Below are 22240 nucleotides of genomic sequence, written 5' to 3'. Positions count from 1 at the left end.
TTAATTTTTCTGCTAGAAAAAAGTGCAATCTTCAGTGCCATTAAATATTAGTGCGCTAGGGATCGTATTGCTAGGGTTTCCAATAAGGCTTCTAACTGCGTTCCAAGGATTATTAGACATTGAAATTAATTTTGTTGTTAAAACTCAGTCTCGACTTTTTTAAGATCGGAGTTCAGAATGTTTCGAACTTTGTTGTAGTCCAGTAATTTGCCAACATCTCTCAAGCAGATAAATGGGTTTTATAATTCATCGCTTTTCTTGATTGTTACGTATAACTCATGACTAACGCATAGCTTTCTGGATTTTCTGTTTTTTGAGCGGGGTAAAAGAAAAGCCGAGTCGTAGCATTATTAAATGTCTGCAAAAAAGATGCAGGACAAGCTAGGATTATTCTTGTTACAGAAATGGTTCCAGTCCACTGTTTCTTTCATGGCCCGAAAACTCGCTATAATTTTAGAAATATTTTTTGATAAACGACAGGAAGGACATAGCTATGCTTGTTTGACATTTGTACGCGTGGGAATAAAATAAAATAGGCAGGTGACCCCTCATGTCAAATGTCCCAATGCCTGCTAGAACGATGTTTTGAGGATGGCTGGTTACACATAAATTGATAAGCGATCCACTTCGCTGCGCTCGCGTTGGTAAATGGATAAGCTTTGCACAGTGGAACAATTCAGCAACATCAAGGAGCCGTAGTGTTAGAGGACTTGGTACTGCCACATTGATATAAAAATATAAAAAATACGAGTCAGGACAGTAGGTGTACATAACACAGATGCATATTCGAACAGACTGGTGAAGAATTTGTATTCAGTAATGCTGCCGGAAGGCGGGCGTTTAACGGTTGAAAATACAGAACCACAGAATTTGATGGTGACCGACTCATAATGGATGGTTATTTGTGACAATTCTGGTATAGCACCATAATGAAGATTCTTTTTCCACAGAGTGAATTTCCACCTCCTTTTGGGTCTGGTCTGTAAACGCTTTCTGACCGGTATCTATCGGTATTAACAAAATTTTGATTGTTTGAGAACCATGTCTCCGTTAATGCTAACAGATCAAACTTGCATTCCAGTGAATCTAAAGCTGTTTCTATGTCGAATTGTTTTTTTTAAGCTTCTAATATTTACATGAAACATGGCCGTGGCCTAGTGGTTAGAGAGCCCGTCTCGGCTGCGGGAGGTGGTTAGTTCGAAACCCACCGCCGGACACCCACCGGTAAAAATGGGTACAAGCGTCCCCCGGCCTGGCGCCCCTCCTCCGCAGTGGGCCCAAGCCCAGTTTCGAACCTCGCAGCCTGCAAAGGTGGTTCTGTTTGTCTTGCAAAGGTACTGCCTTTGACCCTCACCTGAAGTGCTCTCTTAAAGCCTCAGCTGCAGCAGTCCTAAAAAAAAAACAAAAAAAAGGCCACATAATGGGCTGTTGCCGCTCAAGGCGGACTTATTGTCCGATGGCGGAACGAATCACTGCCACATCGGCGCAACAATTTGGGCCGTGACCCCTTTTCCCAAGCATTTCACCCCAGAAGCGCCGAGCACCAGGCCGGAGGAAAGCTTGCACCCATTTAAAAACCGGTGGGTAACCGGCGGCACCAGGGATTGAACCCGGTACCTCCCGAATGCGAGGCGGATGCTCTACCACAAGGCCACCGCTACGGTAAGGAAGCGGTGGCCTTACCGAAGGCCACCGCTTCCATCGGTGGCCTTAAGTACCGAGTGAGGGTCAAAGGAAGTACCTTTGCAAGACAAACAGAACCACCTTTGCAGGCTGCGAGGTTCGAAACTGGGTTTGGGCCCACTGCGGAGGAGGGGCGCGCAGTGGGGTTTACGGAGCTTCTCCCAAACGCACACCCCTGGAAAAGCCGAGCGCCAGGCCGGGGGACGCTTGTACCCATTTTTACCGGTGGGTGTCCGGCGGTGGGTTTCGAACTAACCACCTTCCGCAGCCGAGGTGGTTAGTTCAAAGGAAGGTTGAAGGAAGGAAAGGAATTTGAGGGACACGCTATCGTGATACATATCGTCGCAAAGTTTAGCCATCAGTTTATGGAAGGAAAATAAACATGTGACTTTTCACAAAGGCGGCAAAGCCGTACGATCTTATCGGGGTCGGCATTGCGCTGAATTCGGATAACCTGTGCACTTATGTCCTTCCGCATGAACTTGCCACTCCTTTTTCAGGCGAACTGATAGCCTTTTTATTTTTGCTTGTCCCTTCATAACCCAAAGCAGCCTGTGATTTTTTCCTGCAAGGTTGTCAAGGAAGAACACTTCGGAAATACTATTCAGCAGGATACTTTTTTTTTTTTTACATACAGTGGTCTCGCGTGACGCGTCATTCAAAGCGAGCAAGCACTGCAGGTGTTTATCATTTTTTTCCGGTAACCTATGCGTTTCTTTAACATCAGCGTCGGTCAGTTTAGCAAAACCCATTTCTTTAGCCAGATCATTAATTTTGTGAACTGAATTTTCATCCTCGCTTGATGGCAAACCATGAATTTCCAGATTCTGATTGACTTGTCGCATAGTCAGGACTTAATGGGGAGCATTGTCACTCTCAATTTTTTCAACTCCTTCTGAAGGGCAACAATCTTGATTGACTGGCTTTTGATTTTTACAAGCACGTCATCGTTGCAATATGATAGATGCTTGCTGGCTGCTCCATATTGTCAACTGGGTCCTTTATCTGCAAGTGTATCTCTACTTTGATTTTAATATCTCAGTTCAGTGATCACGCGTCTTACTTCGAGCGAAACTTTTTCATAACCTAAAGTTGCGCAGTGTGGTTCTGGTTTTGGGCACCCTTGGCACTTCTATCAGCTGAAATGACGCATTTTTGATTGACACTTCGAACTCTTTTTCGTTGTCGTCCTTGCCTTTAAATCCAGATTTTGAAACTGCTGCACAGGGTGCAAGGTGGCATCCGTAGCTGCATTGTGAGCAAGCATAAAACATGACATTGTCTCGAACTACTTTTTTACACACAAGGCAGCTTTCACTGTCGTAAATTGTGGGATGAAGCTAGCGAACGAAGCATTAAGAAGGAACCCCAGGGGTACTGACATTAGCTGCACTTCTATAGGTGTCGCTCTTCATGTACAGGCACCTTTGAAGAATAGCATATCGCTGCTGAACCCAGTGGGTCAGCCAAGTACTCTGTGTACTCGCTGACACTCACAGCTATAAACGTGTGGCGCACAGCACAAAAAGAGAGCGCACAACACGGTGGTAAAGGCGGCGCTAGAAACGCAGTGTTACACAACAAAATAGTACAGTTGACCAACCTCAATAGGAGAAAAGTATATCCCCTTTTTTCAGAAGCCACAGAAAGAGTGAGCCGTTGCCTCTGACACCAAAGCATATCACTAGGCGTGTTTTAGGAGAGTGTCATATAGCAGCTGTTCTATAGGTCCCTCCCAGAAACAATGAACATGAAATAGTTGCTGGCCTGCTTTAGCGGCAATGAAGTCAAGCCATGTGAACGCCCTCTTCAGCCACCTCCTCTTGAAATCACAATGCAATTTTTCCATTACAAAATTGAGGGCTCAATCTATGTATTCGGCAGTGTTATATTTTCGACTCTTTTCATGGCCTAAAAAGGTGCAATAATGGGGATTGAATGTGTTGTCTTCTTATAGAGTTTTTTGTCTACAGAGCGCCATTTAGGGTAGGCTCCGCCATTAATGTCCTTCTGTTCCTAGCGCCATGCGGTAATGTGTGCGCATATTTGTGGTATACCTAATGTGTAAGACGCTGATGCCGCAACTGTCGTTTCACTCCTCCGATTTTTGCGTGGTAGAATTTCTTCTGCGTTGGGGCGAAGCTTTTCGATCGAGACTGCTGACATTCGGTGGCGATGATTTTTGGAACGGAGGACCTTCTACCGGCCCTCTAATTATTGGCATAAGTAAGCGAAATTTGTTTATTAGTTGTTTATAAGGTCTACATCAGTAACGCTGCTGTTTACAATGGCGGTCGAGGAAAGAACGCTGAGAGCTGCATAGTTATGCATTTTGAATGAGGTCTGACGCGAAAATTCTGTTCGAGGAGTCAGGGTGTAGACTGGCATAACATTCACCGTCCCCTTTCAACTTGACGAATGAAAAGCGTTTCAGTCATATTTAAATGTCGACTACGTCAAACAACAAAAGTTAGATTAAAAATTGCAGGCGTATTAGCATTTTACAGTAGAAATTCGCCATGACACCGGCACCTTTCATTATGTTTTGGGGTGCAAATAGTGCGTTTGCGGTCGCCGTTAACAAAGTTCGGCGTCTTCACACAAGATTTTTCTTCGTATGTTGAGGGTCTTTTTGAAATGGTTCTTTCCTTCGCGGCAATAACGGTGCGGCAACATCACTGAGCATTATTGTGTCATATTTTGCTGTCTAATTTTTGTGTAAGAATAATTTGGAGAGGTCATTTTTACATTTATCTGAAGTATTGCCTTTGAGTGCCCTGATTGTATGACTGTCATATTGTCTGCAGGTCAAAATCCATACAGGCATCAAACTGTTGTCACTGAAAGAGATGATTACTTAAATAACTCGTAAAACGTGCGCACGCCATAGATTAGTTTTAAATGTTAGAGAAACAGCGTGGTGAGGATAGAGAGCACCAAGTGTAGTTAGCGAATAACATAATGCGAATGGACAGGCTACTTTTTGTTCGTTCGCACTTCATTCATGGTACCCACCTCATTTTCATTGCAATTGTGCATTATTTTCAGTTACAACTCTCGGCTTTTCTGAAAGTTTTTGAAATGCGTTAAAAGAAGCTCACCTTTGTCTTTTCCCTTGGAATGTAGTCCGTCCTCACTGTTTGTTGCCTGGTCTTCCTGACCTGTGTAAAATTTTCCGCGCACGATTATTCTCCAGTACGACTGACACCTCATAAAATTGTTCTCGTATTTGAAGGCATTGCATTTTTACATACAGCCACAAATGCACGTATGCTTCCTCTCTGTTCATAGCCCAATTTAGGCATAATTGTAGAATTTATTGCTGTACATTTCCCGGAAACAAAGCTCTACAAGCACACATGAGAAGCAGCTGAACGCCAACATAAGGCATCTTTGAAAAACGCCCCATCTTCGAACCTTGCCCTGCACTACAGGGACTGCCCTTTAAGTAATGATCCGAGATATCCTGATAAAAAAACTATGCACACCTCTTTTTAACAACACTAATGTAATCTACAGGCATAAGGATCAACTAACCAGGGAGTTATCGGAAGCCTACCACATCCATAGAAAAGGGGATAGTTGCGTGAGCACGCCATCGGTGCTTCTGCTTGACACTGAGATTGTATATTTGGATTCCCATGATTAGACTGATGCTTGTTTGGGAGCGCATGCGTCCTGGTTCTTGAGAAAAAAAAGTGTATGTTACCTGTGCTTTTTTCGAATAAACTTCAGTTGTTAGTCAGCGCTTGTCCGTTATTCTCCTCTCTGTTTGTCCCAAGTAGCCGCGCTGTTTTTTGATCTTGAGAAGCAGCTATGTCATAAAATCCTTTCATTGACTAATGCCAACCAAAGCCTTCGTTTCTCGTAATATCTCGGATGGCTGTGTATATGAAAAACATTGGCTGTGGTTTAGCTATGGTTAAACCTAGTCGAGTTGCCATGACTACAGACACCCGGCTACGTTTATCTTTCATGGTGTTTGCCCAACTGTTCGGCACGCGTCTTTTGAGTCTCTTCAACGCGCTGTCTCCTCTGCATTCTTACGGCGATCACTTGCCTCCTTCAGGCTGGCCGACATCTCATCATCCATAGTGCGGCCTCAACTATCGCTGTGCCGGCGCGAGCTCTCCCGTTCTATACTCCTGTTTACCACAACTATGGAGCGCAGGGGTGTGATGTAATGCAGGGGCAGAGAGAGCGCCCAACGGCTAAAATCCCTTGATAATACGAAAGTAGCGACTTTCTGTGAACTTTGCCGCCGCTCTGTGCCCCGTCGCAGATCCTCCTCTCTCAACTCTCCCATCGGCGCTCTTTTCAACGGTGATTGGCTCCGCGGGCCATCGCCGGGAAAACTGCGCGAAAAGGTCGCTCTTTTTGTGCTTTCATTTTTAGCCAGCGCCATTTTTTAGGCAGCCGCCGTTTGTAGGAGCGAGCCCCCTAGCATTCCGCGCTTGCACTTCGCGCTGTTTTAATGCAGTGCTATGCCGAGCTGCTGCATATTTAATTGCACAAGCTGTCGTGAAAAAGGCTTCATTCTTTTCCCAATTCCGAGCGGGAAGGAGGATACCATTGGAATAAAAAAGTGGTTCAGCGACATCGGCCGCAAGAACTTCACCCCGACAAAGACTAGTCACCTCTGCTGCCTCTGCGACGTAATGTGCATTTGTTACAAGCGACATGAAACTGCTTGCAAGCGCATCACAAAGCTGACAATCTGATTTAATTCACTGATGATTTTGCGCCGTTATGCGCGTTATTGTTTTGACTTCATGGTTCCGCTCAACGTGCTATATAATAGCGACTGCTGATGCATACAATGCGCATACAATAGCCGCTTTAATTTCTTAACTAAAGGTCTCGCTTTTCAATTCTAGCGCGTGCAATGAGGGAGATTGTTAATTCTATAATATGCTTATGTCGCAGGAGCGTGTAGAGGCCTCTTCCGCAGAACTTCTCCACAGAGTGTATATATATCCGCACATCAAAACTTTGTGTCTTTAGATCCTCGAAATTAGACCTCGTCCTAATCTGGAAAAAAGTGGTGTCCAACCTAATTTGAATATGGCGAAATTACTGGTTACGTCCAAATATCGGTGGGCCTCCCACAGAATCTAGCCCCAGGAACCCCTTAAATTTGACCTCATCCAAAGGCGGCCAAATTGGTGGCCAACCTCATTTGCGTATGGCGAATTCAGGGGTTAACTCCAAACCTAGGTGGGCCATTGCCAAACTTTAGCCCTGTGGACCCCCGAAGTTGGACCTCGTCCGAATTTGACGAAAATCGGTGTCCAACCTAATTTGCGTATGGCGAATTGAGTGGTGACCGCCAAACCTAGGTGGCCTATTCCCAAAATGTAGCTCTCTGGACCCCCGAAATTTGTCCTCATCCGAATGTGACCACAATTGGTGTCTGACCTATTTAAGTATGGGGAATTCACTGGTAATCTCCAAATTTTGGAGGGCCAGCCCTGAAATGTGGCCCTCTGAATCCCCAAAATTTGACCTGGTCCGAGTCTGACCGGAAATTAGTGTCTATAACCTAATTTGGATTTGGCCAACTCAGTCTTGACTTCCAAATTTATGTGGGCCTCCTTAATTATTTGCCTATAGTTAACGGGCGTCATGTCCATTTTGTAGCGTAGACCAGCCGGCGGCCTTGGACCCGAGAGGTCTAGTGTGTACAAAGAAAACAATGCTGTTTGGTCTTGAGTTGATATAGGAGTATTTTGTACGTCCGCACCCTGTCGCAGTTATTGACATATGGCCTGTACTTCTTCCACATTTTGCCCCTAAAAAAGTTGAAAGCGTTCTGGGTAACGTTTCTTTTGTCTATTCAAAGCAAAAGAAAGAAAAAATTTTGGTCATACTAAAATTAGGGTTGACACCAATGTGGATGAACTTCCGACAAGGTCAAGTATCGGTGGTCGACAGGTCGAAATTTTGGGGTACGGACGACGGGAAATTGGTGCCCTGATGTTGGCTCTCGGTTTCGGCTCGACGTCACTTCAAGGCCGTCGACAGCAGGGGTTAGATCCGTTTCATGCTTAACAGAAAAAAGTTGATATTCGATCGTTTTCAAGCAGCCGCGAAAATTTTGAACTACGGAAACAAGTAAGCAGCTCCATGTTCACTGCGCGGTACCAAATTCAGTCCAAATGTTATTGAAAAATTTAGGCTGACCATCAAAGCATTTGTTCCAGCCTGTTGCTAGCAACCATCGCATTAATGAAACTCCGCTCGTTAAGAACTGCATGAACTTGACTTCCGCTAAAATTAGTTTGAGGTGAATCTACATTTACCTGAGCATCGTTATGCTGAGAATTTCAGGAATGTTCAAATATATAGTAAATATTATGATTAATATATTATGGCGTGTTGAGAGACGCGGTATTGAAAAGTCAAAGGGAATGTGAGGCAGCAAACGGTTTTTGTTCATGCGGCAAGCGCTTGTAATTTGCACTTTCATTGCGCATACGAGACGCTAACTTATGTGACTCGCGGTACAGTTAAGAGTCGCATGTCTTACTCGTGTCTTTATTCGATAACAGAGCGTGGAAAAAGCTCAAACTTAAGAGCGCGCGCGCGTGCCAGCCAATTTCCAGGACGGCGAAGGAGCGCTGCCCCAAAAAGCGTGCCATGTTCAGCGCGCGCAGCAGGCGGGCGAGGATATTCGAGGAGGAAAGTGCCGAAGTGGAGGAGAGAGTCGCTACTTTCAAATTATCCAGGGGCTGTGGCGTGGCGACCCGGAGGCGACCGCGACAAGCCGAGTTACCAGGAGAATTGAGGCACGTGGCGTGCCTTAAAACAGAGGGCGCAGCGAGCGCGCCAGTAGCGGCGGTTGCTAGGCAACGGCGAACGCGCGCCTGTTCGAGCGGTGGCCGCGCTATAGCCGCGCGGTGATCGCAACGAGCCGAGTTGCCGGAGGGTCGAGGCAGAGGGCGCGGTGAGCGCTCAGCAGCAAGAGCGGTGGTGGCGCGGCGACCGCGACGAACGGACTTGGAGAAACAGGGCCGTCGTGTGACGCCACAGTGCGACCACGGCTTAAACTGCGGGGATGGCGAAGAGACTAAATCCTGTCGTGATGTAGCTATCCCTAAAAAATATCGCACCAGCACTGATTCCAAGGCAATTTATGTTGTGCACATGGCTCTGGTTTGCTTCGCTTATGATAGTTGTTTCAGCCAACCATAACGCCATGGTATCCTGATGACCTCGGGCATCAAAAGACTGAAAAAAAAGTAGCATCAAAAAGCTGTTTTGTTGTGCAAAAGAAGAAGAATAAAAAAAGTGGCAGTGGCTTAGCTTGGTTAAGCCGGGTTATCAAAAACAAAAATTTCTTCTTCCATGACGAGTGCGCGCGCCTGTTTTCTGGCCTGTTCTTTGGCGCGCAGTAGTAGCGGTGGCGCACTTGCGCAGTGGCGCATGTGCCTTCAGTACAATGAGGCGATAGCCTTTAGATGCATCTGAACGCTTTGGCGTTGCCATGGAAACGGCAGGAACACTACAAAAGAATAATTAGGATAACCTTCTCATGTGCCCGGCGTGGCATAGTTAGCTTCTCCTGGGGCGTCACGTTGTTTGCGCATGCGTAGCTGTGGCTTTTTCTAACTACGGAGCACAGGCGAGACTCTGAGTTGACTAGCCTAGTAAAGCATTTCGCTTCAAAACTTTCTCAAGGCAGATTCAGTGGGCACCTTGCCACCGAGCAAAGCGAGGAGAGATGGGTGAGGGGGGAGGGGGAAGCGGCGCCGTGCATTCCGATTCGAAGCTACGTCCCTCTTCTTTTTCAAAATGCCATGACATTTTATGATTGCACTCACCACCCTGTTCTCCGTTGCTTTTTTCTACCGAAGACCGGACGGGCCTGCATGCATGTTAAGCGTTACAATTCCAGGAGCATAACAATATGATACTGTACTGTAGCGCAGCTCGTAATACACTGATGTGGTTTCTCTGCCTCATTACCGCGTTAATCCGTGAGGTTTCCCCCCATTCAGGGCCGCAGCGATGCTAGAATGTTGTTGCTCTCTGCCTCAGCTAACCTCCGCAAGTAACGCCGCCACATAAGAAGTGCACTCTAGATTTACTGCCTCAACAGTGTCGCACGCTTAGTTGGCGGGGTGCTGGACTAACTTTTACGATAACATTTCATACCAGTGATTCGTAGCACTTTCCGTGACCTCCTCTATGATGTACCCACTCTTCCTACAGATACATTCCACCAACTGTATGGCTAGTCCACTAGTGGTCCTCTGGGGGTATCGGGCGCTTCACCCATATTTTCAGTGTGCCGTCATGTTGGCGTTTGCAATCAGTGGCAGCGCCATAAACGCCATAATACACGCCTAACAGGCAAACTTAACTGCTGTCAATTTTTCGGAGAATTAATGTGCCTAATTAAGAAGTTTAACCCAATTTCATGACTGTTTTTTTTTTTAAATCTGCAGCTTCCACTACTACTCACTTTGCTATCAGGTAGACTTTACGAACCATACTGTAACTTAAATAAGAAATTATCCGTATTGCTTCACTAGATCTAACTACAACAAGGCCTTATAAAGCACATCAACGCCTCGTGACACTGACATGCTCGCAGGATGTTTCAAAAAGGTAGTGTGACCGGAATATCATTTTGCGCTATGTTACCCTCCCGTATATCTAATACCACCATAGCACGGTCGTTTTCCCAACGTCCAAAAGCACAACTGTATCTGCACCCACAGGTATCCACCCATAATGCTCCGGATTTTGAATGCGCAATAAACGCGATGAGCCCACACAACCAACTAAAACAATCCCGAATACATCCTTCGTAGGACTCATCACAGAACAACAGTCACTCCTTTCATCGTATATGTTGGTCGCATGGCTACCTCTTCTTCCTTTGGTCGGCATCTTTCACCAGCTTCTCGCAAAATTGTCCACTTATATGTGTTCGCACCATCTCTTGCGCCAAGTCGTCATAGATACCTACAACTTTGCTCCTCTGCACGGCGTCATGCTCCTAGTAAGCACAAAGCTTCATAATATGCGAGTCCTACCTCAAGCACTACATTTTTAGTCATTGTCGTACCCGATTCGGTAGCGACAGTGTTCGTGGGGCCTTGACTCAATGCGACAAAATCTGGAAGTGATTTCAGTTTTGTGGGGGAAACGAAGAGTCTCGGCTGAGCATGCTTCGGCAATTGGCGCTAGCTTAGTGTTCAGTTGGGGGGTTCTGTGCTCTTGACATGTATCACCAGATCTTCTCTTTGTCTCTATGCATATAAGGGTACCAAGCGTGGCTTTAACTAAGCTTTACATGCAGACTAGCGTGGCATAAAAATAGCTGCCCTGAAACCGAAACAAAGTCCATTGGAGAGATTGATTGCTCTCTCACCCTGCCATCTCAAATGGCAAGCCCAAGTATGGAGCTTCTCCAGCCTCAGTCATGTCATTTAGTTTCTTGCCAAAACACTCGCCACCCAATCACTGCCTGGCCAAGTCACCATCCAGCTGTTCACTGGGAATCAGATGGTCACTTTTGCTCCGGAGGAATTGGTCACATTCGATAAGAAACAAATCCTTTAACTATATTTTGTTATTATGTTTAATAATAAAGCCATGCAATTGTTTATATTTAGTAGGTGCTGAGCCTGCTAACTACGAACATAATACTCCGATCATGGGAAGATATAACCACAAAATATAAACCTCGCTGCCAGGGAAGCACGAAATGTGGATGCATTCTGGAAGGAAAGGTGTCGAAAGCTGTTTGACTTACCTCCCTCTTCACCTGGTGCGTTTAAATACTCAATGATAAGGCAGTTTTCTTGCCCCGTTAGAAATCTATAAGATGCATGAGGCACAGCTAGGAATCGAAAAAACGGAAATAGGGTTTATTCAGTTAAAAAATTTTTTCCAAAATATTTAGCTGCTAAAACACCGCATTAACAATCAATTCCGAACATTGAAATGGTAAAGACTGTGACATTCATTTTTGATGCCGATGCTCAACGGTGGTTTCAGTATAAGGGAGAAAAGGCAAGAAAAAGAAAGAAAACAGATCAAACGTACAGGTACCGATGGCAAAACGTTTGCACACTACTCCCAAGTTGTTTGGTCTAGAATGTCTTGGCGTATAATAAACGGAATGCATTGCTTAGACAGCTAGAAAAGCTATGCCTGTGTGACTGCATTTATGAATTCATTTATTTATTTATACACAGTAGCTACAGCGCTCCGGCTGGAGCATTATTGTTGGGTTAAAATAGCAACAAAAACCTGACATTTAGCACGCAATAAGTGTGGCAAATACAGCAATGTACAGTGTACCCAGGAAAACAACAATATCAATAAATATTTGAGGGAATCAACTTTAGCAAAGCGGCCAAAAAAATCTAGAACAAATATTGCACTTGTATTAACATGTGGTCAATACGGTCGTGTGGTCAGGGGCTCGGCAAGGAACGACAAATTTGCGACGGGTAGCGAGGGATTAGAAGTCCTACTGAAATATACGCACGCTGTTAGGTACACGCGACTGAAAATTTGACGATCCCTTACTTACTACAAAATACGCAGCTCGAGTGCTCATGAAAATTGCCGAGTCTTGCCTACAATGAAAAACGAATGATTATTATTGAAACCTGGTTATGGCTAAAATCTACTTCGCAGTTACACTTACTGGCTTCATAAATTTAAGGAGATAGACAAAATAAAGTTCAAGCAAATGGCAGGTTGTACACTCACTTATAGATCAGCTAAAATAGTCCGTTGATAATGAGTATAGCAGTTATACAGGAAAATTGCTATGGCCCAGGTAAACAAAATGTAAAGAAAACATTAAGATGAATGGAACGAAGGAAAGCAGCTGCGGTGGATCGAGTTTAAGCAAGCTGCAGGATGTCTAGAAAAACTGGCCGCCTTTCACGCGCTGTGCCAGGCGACCTCGACAGTTGTAACTGTGCGAGCAGCGCTAGTATTATCTTAGTGCATAATAAATTTGTATTAGGAACATAAATATTTAAGCGCAGATGAGCTTATCAGCTGTCATTTATGTATACGGTACAGTATATGTGGTAGTGGTTAAAAATAGGTAAACCTCTGAGTTCAAGCAAATATCCGGGTAGATTTCACAAAGGCTTCATTTCCACATTATCGACAATATTGTTTACACACTCTCGCCTCCATAATAAAGAAATTATTCGTAATATATCCCTCTCATATAAAAGATGCAATAGGTTACGAAGAAGCACTTCACCATGTTCACATTTCGGTGGTCATGCAAGCATTATTCAAGCAATAAAGTATTCCGAGCCATGTGTTCACTCATGCCGCCCCTTATCAGAGGAGCGACGGCTCCCTCTTGGAACTATGGCATTTTTCGCGTCATGTTTAGTGCTGATAGAGATGCCATTTAGACATCCATTTATTACAAGAGGCTACGCATTAGTTTCCTGCATATAGAGCTCCAATTTTTGCTAACAGAGATCAGCCTGTATTCAATTATAAGAAAGACATCGTCGCTAAAACACGGTCAATGTCGATGGATGGATGCCTTAAGTTAGGAACAAACAATAAGGTTACAGTGAACCTAGCGTAATTTATGTCTCTGTGTGGCACTGATAGTAAGGCCAGAATGCCACTCTCATTAAGAATGGAGTACCGTTGATTGAATACCATACCCAACAGCTGCGATGCAGTGAAATACGGGTGGCTTTTCACTAAAAGCGGCCTCAATAAAAAAACGCCAATATGCTTCACGTTAGAGGAAATTTACGTATAGCAGCGCTGTCATGAAGCTGCCGTTGAATTAGGCTGTGTCCCCGTGAAAGCGAATCCTGAACATGTATTCACTCTAGGTGTGGCTCTTGGGGTGAAAAACACGTCTTTCAGAAACGACAGGAGTCGTCTAGGTGAAGTGCAAAATAAAAAAACTGGCCCAGCACCCTTGTAACTGCATTTTTTTACAGTTTCTACCCACGTCGATAAAAATTCATTAATTTCGAAAGGAATGAAATCCAAAATGGTGCATTTTATACGCGCATACTCAGGCTTGAAACATAACCTCCGAAAAAATTCATCTGTGGCTCCATGGATTAGAAAGAACCAGCATATTGTGGTCCCCAGTGCAAGCAAGTAACAAGTAAAATTGGAAAGCACTTTAAATAATGCCGCCTTGACAAGCAAGCCAGTGAACGAATCACAAATAATAAATATTTGTTTCAGCCGTAAAGAAGAACTGCAGGAGGCTAAATATTGTTTAATTGCCTCGGCTGGGAAAGCCCATTTGCGACAGGTACCCCCCCCCCCTGTTTGAGGACACTTCGACGAAATCACCGAGACAGAAATACAGACGCAAGCAGCGTTTTCCTAGAAGCCATTCTCGTTCGGAAAATTAGCGGACAGGAAAGAGTGATCGCCTACGCTAGCCGTTACTTGTGGAAAACTGAAGGCAACTATTCGACAACGGGGGAAAGCCATGTCATCGTTAGGTTCACATAAAAATTTCGACCCTATATTATATGGACGATCATTTAGAATTGTGAGCGATCACCATGCTCTGTGCTGGCTCGCCTACTTAAAAAATTCCTCTGGCCTTCTTGCTAGCTGGAGCCTTCACCTTCCTGAATTCGGCATCACAGTCGTGTACAGACCTCCGTCATGTTCGAAAACGAACAAGACGATCGATGTGGCGCTGCATTCGTCAACGATCCCACGGTAGGCAAAAAGCATGACCGCGGCCGTGGCACTGTGGCCAAGCTTGTGAAGGCCGTGTTATTGTGATTTGTAGACGCCTTCTTGACAGCCGAAATCACCATGTGTTACTGTTTAGTGAGCCTCGACGGTGAGGACTGAATTGATACATTGAAAAACTTTACGTACATTGCTTGCAGCGTACGGATTCGCACGCCGTACCGATGGAGATTGGGTTCAAGGCTCACAGGAGAAGCGTTGCTCACGGCCAGGGACAATGAGCGACGTTGACATCTATTTGCTGTTTTCTCACAGAAACTTAAGCGCGGAACGCGTCGAGAATTACAAAGCTTCGGATGCTTGCAACTACTTTGAGTCAAGTAAGCTGACGGTGATTTTTCTCGCTCATAAATAGCTCGCAAACCGCGTACGATGTAGTCCGCTCGAAGCATCATTGCGTTATAGGAAGATTCATCACACTGAGCGTCAAATGAGCGTGCTTGGTAAGCAAGAAGCACCTCGCTAGCGTCAAGCGGCTGTATAGTTAAGATAATTTAGGTTAGCGTGGCAACAGTAGCCTTGACACGGATCTGCGTATCATTTCGTTATTCGCTGAAATCACAACGCTGCGAGTCTGTTATATCTGCTCTTTTCTTGGGCGGCTGTCGTCGTTAATGGTAGCAAAATTATCACGAGTAGTCACGCTGTTAGCTTGCATTACAATCACGAGCTGCAGCGGCTACTGTGATTCCATGTGTTCCGGTTAAAACGTTCCACGAAAAAATGTTCCCGGAAAAAATGGCTCCGGATAAAACGTACCCAAACAGTTGCAATCCCTCATACTGCGAAGTACAGCTTTCGCCTTTCCTGATGCTTGGCTTATCAGCGATAAATTGCGCTCGTTTTAATCAACTTTTACGGATTTTATCTTACATTTGTGTTTATGGTTATAGCTTGAACTATATTTATATTTCGAACACCGGCGTATTATTTATTTTTTTTCACGTTCTGTAGTTCTGTTTACAAAAGGCGTATACTGAGTTTCCTCTTGTCCAGCCGTCGTAATGTATGCTACAGTGCTTTTTCCTACTCGTCGACTTGAAATTTGCAAAACATGGCACTGATGCCGTGCGTTCGCAAAAAAAAAAAAGCATTATGCCGCCGGAATTTGTGCTTGAGGACAAGCCCGTCTCTCGAATGTGCAATATTAGCCAGGTGATTAGACCTATATTAGAGAGTGATAATTCCCAGCTTGAAAACTGTGAACAATGCAGTGTATAATACTCACTGGATGTTATATAGTGCTGGTTTGCTGTTTTTTTTTTTTCGCAATGCTTTCTCGCCAAGCCTTTTCCAGTTCTTGTAAACTTTTAAAACAACCAGAGGACCCAGTGCCCAAACAATGGTTACATTTATTCCAAAATAAAGGCATCCAATAATATGTTGAAGTTTTCGAGAAGTGAGTTCCGGGCAGATTTTCAGTTAATTTCTTTGGTGACGTTTTTTCCTACCGGCCGCTTCCTAAGGGGACCTTTCTGGACGTTATTTCCGGGGCCGTAAATTCCAGGGACCTTTTTTTTTCGGTGCTGTATCTTCTGGGGACCTCTTTTCTGGGGCCGTTTTTACCTTCACCATAGTTCCGTAGCTAGGATGGCACAGTTCGGTCTCGGCCCCTGTGGCCGCGTTAATGTAAGACAAACCCCACAACTCGCTTTGACAATCAGCCGCTGTGAATGCAAATAAAAGCGCTCGGCATAATTAAAAAAATGCAGCTCTGATCCGAATCAGTAGCTGTCAACGTGAAGTGGGAATCTTCATCAGGAAGTAGATTAAAATAATTTGACGTGAACGCGGCCAAATTTAGGCATGCAATTCTATCACGGATCCAGGATTGCAACACAGATCGTTCGCATAGCAGCTCACTGCGCATACATGCAATTACGAAAGCAAAAAAAAAAACGGGCTTGAGGAACAATTTACATACGTAAAATATATATGCATGCCCCAACAAAGAAATAGGTCCACGCATTGCAACATATATATTTCTGCCTCGTCTAAATATGTTACCTGCGCACCCGCGCCGGCACTAAAACAGTACCAAGATCTCACCACTTGACGTAAGAAAGGCCACACTCAAGTTATTCGCGACCTTTGTTCTGGTAGATCGCTCTGGCGTAAAGGTGAATAAGTCCCAGCTTAGTCGTGAGGAAGTGTTTGCCGCATATTCGATGAGCAGGCACCGGCATCAGCCTTGGCGCTTCACCGCGTCGGCCCGCCACTGTTTACGGCCACCATTGTCGGCAAGAAACCTTGCGAACTTACTAAACTTGCTCTTATGTGCCTTTCAGCACATGTCATAGCGACGCTATTAGTCGGCATGGTGCTCTGTATTTCCCGGCAGCAGCAAGCCATTGCACAATCATGGTACGCAAAGCGACTGAAGCGTTTTTTTATGCCTACCCCGCGAAAGTCCCTAAAGACGACAGCGCCACTGCATTTTCGTGACGAAGCCGGAGTGAAGGAGGTCTATGAGTCCGGTCGCAAGCATTCCGATGCAGACTGCTTGCCAGAAGTGCCCGTTGACATGCGCTGCCGAAAGAAGACGACGAAGACAACTTCTTGAGACCGGTAAGCGCCAGCAGTTTTGCACGCCAGCAGCGCTCGGACCCTGCATTTAAGACGTGGCTGGTTATCTGGAAGGAAAGAATGACGCCTTTTATCATCATTCGCCTTAATCAATGACCTCGGCCTGAATATCTTAGCAACCAACAGAACCGCGAAGCTTCTTGTTGCGCCCAAATCCTTAGACAGGAGATTCTTCAGGCACTTCACGATAAGCCGACATCAGGGCACCTTGGATTGGCGCGCACGTTGCACCGGATACAGGAGAAATGTTATTGGCCACGGTTACTTGCTGACGTTTCTCATTATGTGAAAACATGCCGTGAGTGTCATAGATGCAAGACATCTCCAATCAAACCAGGTGGTCAACTGATCCCAATATCGCTCATGATTAAGCCTTTTCAACAAACTTGGATGGATCTTATCGGTTCCTTCCCATATTAATTTGGGGGAACAAATGGATTATCGTGGAAACCGAGTACATGACCCGCTACGCCGAAGTGAATGCCCTGCCTAAAGGCACCGCATCAAAATTTGTTTTTTGTCCAACGAATTCTCCTACTACATGGAGCTCATGAAGTGCTCGTCACGAACACAGGAACTGCGTTTACTTAGGAGCTCGCGCCACACCATCTATAACTAAATTCAAACCAGCCATTGTAGGACAACTGCCTTTCATCCGCTGACGAACGGACTTACAGAACGGCTTAATAAAGTCATCGAAGACATGGCCGCCATGTTTGCACATCGACACCGAACACGACATGCGACGCCATCTTACCGTACTTCATTTTCAGGTAAAGCACGGCTATCCAGGAGACAACGGAAGGGCCCCCGTTCAAGCTTGTGTACGGCAGGGAACCTACCCCAACCCTCGACGCACTGCTGCCGCACGTGACATTCGAAGACAGCCTGACGTTGCCGCCTACTTGCGGCGTGCTGAGGAAGCCCGATGGCTTGTCTGGCTCCGCAAGAAAGATCAGCAACGCACCCACGCCAGTCGATACAACTTGCGAGGGCGCGACTCAGAGCAGAAGCCAAGAGACCAAGTGTGGGTCTTGCCGCCGATACGTCGTCGCGGACTGAGTGAAAACATAATTGCGGCGGTACTTCGGCCCATACAAAGTCCTTTGGCGCATCAGACAGCTTGACTACGTGGTCATTCCCGACGGCATGACTAGATCCCAACGGCGCAGGCCGCACTCAGACATCGCCGATGCTGTGCGTCTCTACTTCTATTATGCATAATAGTTGTTTCGATGTTGTTTGCTTATTGTCTTAGCATCGAGTCGTAGCCGTTTAAATAAGGAGTAATGCCGCAAACCCTTCAAATCTTTATTCGCTCTTTTTTGACAGCCACACGCATGCGGCCTTGTCACTCGTCTAAATATAATTATTAATATTATTTTGTTAAACTTGCTTGCTATCATGAGGCACAACATTATCGGTTTCATCGTCGCGTAACGTGCGCCGAGATGTATCTCGAAGGTTCTATCCACAACCGTGGATTTCTCCAATGTTCCATGTTTTGCTAGTCACCATTTTTGGCTTCATCTATATGCTTCTACGCCGCTTTTATTTTGAACGTGGACGGATGCCACGGGATTCTCAGTTGGACGACCAGAGAATACGTTTAGTTATTTTTCGGGGGCGTCATCCCAATAAAAGGCTGTTTTCAGTGCGATTACGCCTGTCTACATTTTGGTGCCTATGGCCGCGTCACAACCGCCTGATAATAATTTTACATGGTTATTTATTTTGCGAAACATGCAATATAGTTTCGCTGGATTAAATTGTCATCAAACATGATCAGCTAAATTTAAACCAGTGCGTTTGAAACCCAGGTTGTTATTTTTTATATTGTAATGACTTGCTCCTAATGTATTTTAACAAATTGAAATAACAGTGTTAACCTAAGTACTAACGAAATATTGCTTTATATATTTGACAGCATAAGACTGACACGTGGAGTAGAATTAGAAGAAGAAAGAGAGCGCAATCGGTAGAAGTAGACAACGCTGAATTGTAGGTACGTTTTCAGGTGCCCACGCTTTCTTGTTCAGCTCTCGGTGCCCTCGTTGAGCCGCTGAATTTCCCTTTCAGTGCAACAGCGGTTGCACATCTGGTGGAGCCGTGCGGGGTACGCTTCTCGACCTGCGTACGCCAACAAGGTAAAAACGGAACTCACATCGGGCCATCAGCGCCCAGCCACCGCCTCCTCGGTCAGTCACCTGAATTCGGGCCTCTTGCCAACCCAGCAAGGATTACGCAGCTTCGACCAGCGGTCCTACCGGGATTGGCCTTATATAACAGGTCCCCGGCGCCTATGCTCTACCACACGCCGCGAACACCGCCATCCTTTCATAGCGATGTGTAGGAAGATACGGAATACTGGCTGGACACCTTCGAGTGGGTCGCCTGTTAAAACGGATGGAGCGACGACCGTAAGCTCCACAAGGTGTATTTTGCGCTGGAGGACTCTGCTAGAACTTGGTACAAGAACCACGAGAACAATCTGTCCGCCTTGAAGACGTTTCGCCAAATTTTCCTTGCTATATTCCTCAATGCAGATCACCGTGAGAAAGCTGAAGCTGCGCTTCACTCCCGTAACCAGCAGACTAACGAAAGCGGCCGCATGTATGTGAAAGATATGACGCGCCTCTCAAGCGTGCGACCCCTCCATGGCGGAGGAGCCAAAGCTTCGCCACCTCATGCGCGGCAGGAGCTTTTCGCCGGTCTTTTGCTCAGTCCACCGCGTACTGTTGCCGAATTCCTCACTGAAGCGACCATCATTGAGACGACGCTCCTGCAAAGAGAAATTAGGATGTAAGCACGCTAGGGCCCGCTGTTGCTTCGATGTCGCTAGGGAGTGATGTGGCCTTTTTATGTGACCGAATCAGGATGATCGTCAAGGAGGAATTACAAGCCCTCCAGCCTCCTCCCAGCGCGCCTTCTGTTACACCGCTGTCTGAAGTCGTCCGGGACGAGGTGCGCCTGGCAGCGCAGCAGCAACTCTCTGAGATTCCTGGACACACTGAAACTGAGGTGAGACCTACCTATGCATCTGCCCTCTGCCAGGCACCAGAACCAGGATGCGCCGTGAATACCGAGACTCAAGCAGTGCAGCAGTCTAGTCTTTCCCGTGTGCCTGCTCAACCAGTATATCAGCGGCCATGAAAATGTGATGTGTGGCGCGCACCGAACCGGCGGCCCCTGTGCTTCCACTATGGTGACGCGGATCATTTTGACAGGGCTTGCCCGTACCGCCGAGTAGCTTTGCGTGGTTTCGCGCCCGACGAACCTTACCCACAAAAAGGAAGACGGACCTACACTTCAGCGTCGTCTACTTCTACCAATTGCGCTCTCTTTCTTATTTTAGCTCTAATCCACGTGAAAATATTATGAGCCTAGGTGTTCAATTTTTAAAATACGCATAAATTTTATTTATATAGCTTGAACGTGAGCTCTCTGGCCTGCAGGGGGAGAGAAGCCACCATATACATGGGCTCCTCCTTTATGCGAATGTTTATGAGGAAAAAGGCTTTTAACCCCAGCAACTCCTAATTCACCAGAAGCCGCAAGTGAAGCGGTCCACGGGGATATAAACTTTCTCAACAGTGAGTTTTCATTAGTTTCTGACAAGAAAACAACTTTGACAACGCCGCCTTGCTAAGCCTAACAGTAAAAAGGCCCTGGTTACCGGACGCCGAATGTAGCAGTCCCTGCTGCGCATGCGCAGCAGGGGCTGCTACATTCAGCGCTGAAATCCGAACGCACACGATGATTCACTGCCCGGAACGCGGAGATGACTGTGTTCAGACGCCGCTGCAAGGACAGACAAATAGCAACCACCAAAACGCGGTTGACGATGAGCTGCGCGCCGCAGCGTGTGCCAAGACGCCACAGCACGACAATAGTCATGACATGCTTGATGACGAGATGCAAGAAATGCAGCAAACCACATGGATTTACGACCCTGATAGCGGTAGAACAGTTGACCTGAAACTACAATGGTAGCAATGGGAAAGGAAGGGAGAGAAGGAGAGGGTAACTATAAAGGCAGCAAAGTACGAGACTGAAACGTCATCATCGCAGCAAACTAGCTCAACGAGCCCGACTAAGGCGCAGCGGAAGAGGTCCATTTATCCACCTCTACCAATTGAAGACGCTACGATTATCTACCGACTGCAAGCAGGGCTTCAACTCTCCAAGTGGACTCAACTTACAATCACGCACGTCATTGGAAAAGCCAGCGGACGCACGAGTCAGAGTCCAGGTCCCCGAAAACATCATCATCGGCAGTACACAAAACCAGAACATGGCTCATGAAGTGCGGGAAAAAATACAAGGTCAAGGCAAATATTAAAACGCCAGAACGAATCAGCAAAGGCGTTATAGACAATATCCCACTAAACACTACCAGCGCTGAAATCCTAGCGGGCCTCCGCGTACCAGCAACATACAACGTCCTTGCGGCGCGCATGCTGAGACAGTCCTCGACAGCCCTCATCTATTTTGAAGGACTGCATGTGCCTTTTAACGTTATCTTTCAAAGTAATCACTTCAGGTGCTACCTTTACAGAAAGTCAATTCAATACTGTAGATTGTGCGGTAACCTGGGGCACCGGCAGAACATCTGCCCAGACCCGCAACCAAATTTCTGTCCCCGCTGTGGCGAAGCAAATCAACCCCAGGGTTTTAACTGCCAACCTACATTCAGGCTATGCCAACTCTAACATGAGACCGCCGGTCGAGACTGGAAAAAAAACTCAACCCCCCCCCCCCCTCTTCATATCAGGCAGCAGTGGGAGGCCAAAAGCTACGAACAGGAACGCCGATGGAACGCGGACTACGACAGTGATTTTCCCGTTCTCTCGACCACAACAACGAGCAACGAACGCTAACCCTACGACGGCAAGCAAACTTCCACCGCAAGATCAAGAAGCACCTCAAGGTCACAGAAAGATAGCCGGTCTGACTCCTGCTCACGCTCCCAAACCCAAAAGCAGGTCAACTACGCAGAAACTGCTACTGGCGGGCAGTCCGACCGTGAAGAGATCTCCTAAGGGATACAAGCCAAATTACAGCAACAGCAAACACTCATCGATACGCTTATTAAGAAATGCAAAGAACAAGAGGCCATTATAAATGACTCCAGAGCAAAAGCACAAGCTGCCAACATACCAGTGCTGACCGAAGAACGCGACAAGGCACTTATCAACAAAGGGATTCAGAAAGCCCTCACGCCTCTGGC

At 46.2% G+C, this 22240-nt stretch overlaps 1 protein-coding gene across 1 annotated transcript in view; it reads right to left on the bottom strand.

The window, feature by feature from the left end:
* Positions 1–22240, bottom strand: part of LOC146186701 (uncharacterized) — an 88597-nt gene that overhangs the window by 53966 nt on the left and 12391 nt on the right. The window contains exons 2-3 of the mRNA XM_084608091.1: positions 11450–11536; positions 4785–4844 (exon numbers count right to left, since the gene is read on the bottom strand). Coding sequence (XP_084464217.1) covers positions 4785–4844; positions 11450–11536 — 147 coding nt within the window. The remainder of the gene's footprint in view (positions 1–4784; positions 4845–11449; positions 11537–22240) is intronic.

This window comes from Amblyomma maculatum, chromosome 6 (genome assembly GCF_055883805.1).
Source record: "Amblyomma maculatum isolate TAMU_Amacu chromosome 6, ASM5588380v1, whole genome shotgun sequence".
Classification (NCBI taxonomy): Eukaryota; Metazoa; Arthropoda; class Arachnida; order Ixodida; family Ixodidae; genus Amblyomma; species Amblyomma maculatum.
The sequence above is the reverse complement of the archived record's forward strand: the minus strand, read 5'-3'. Positions and strand labels throughout refer to the sequence as shown.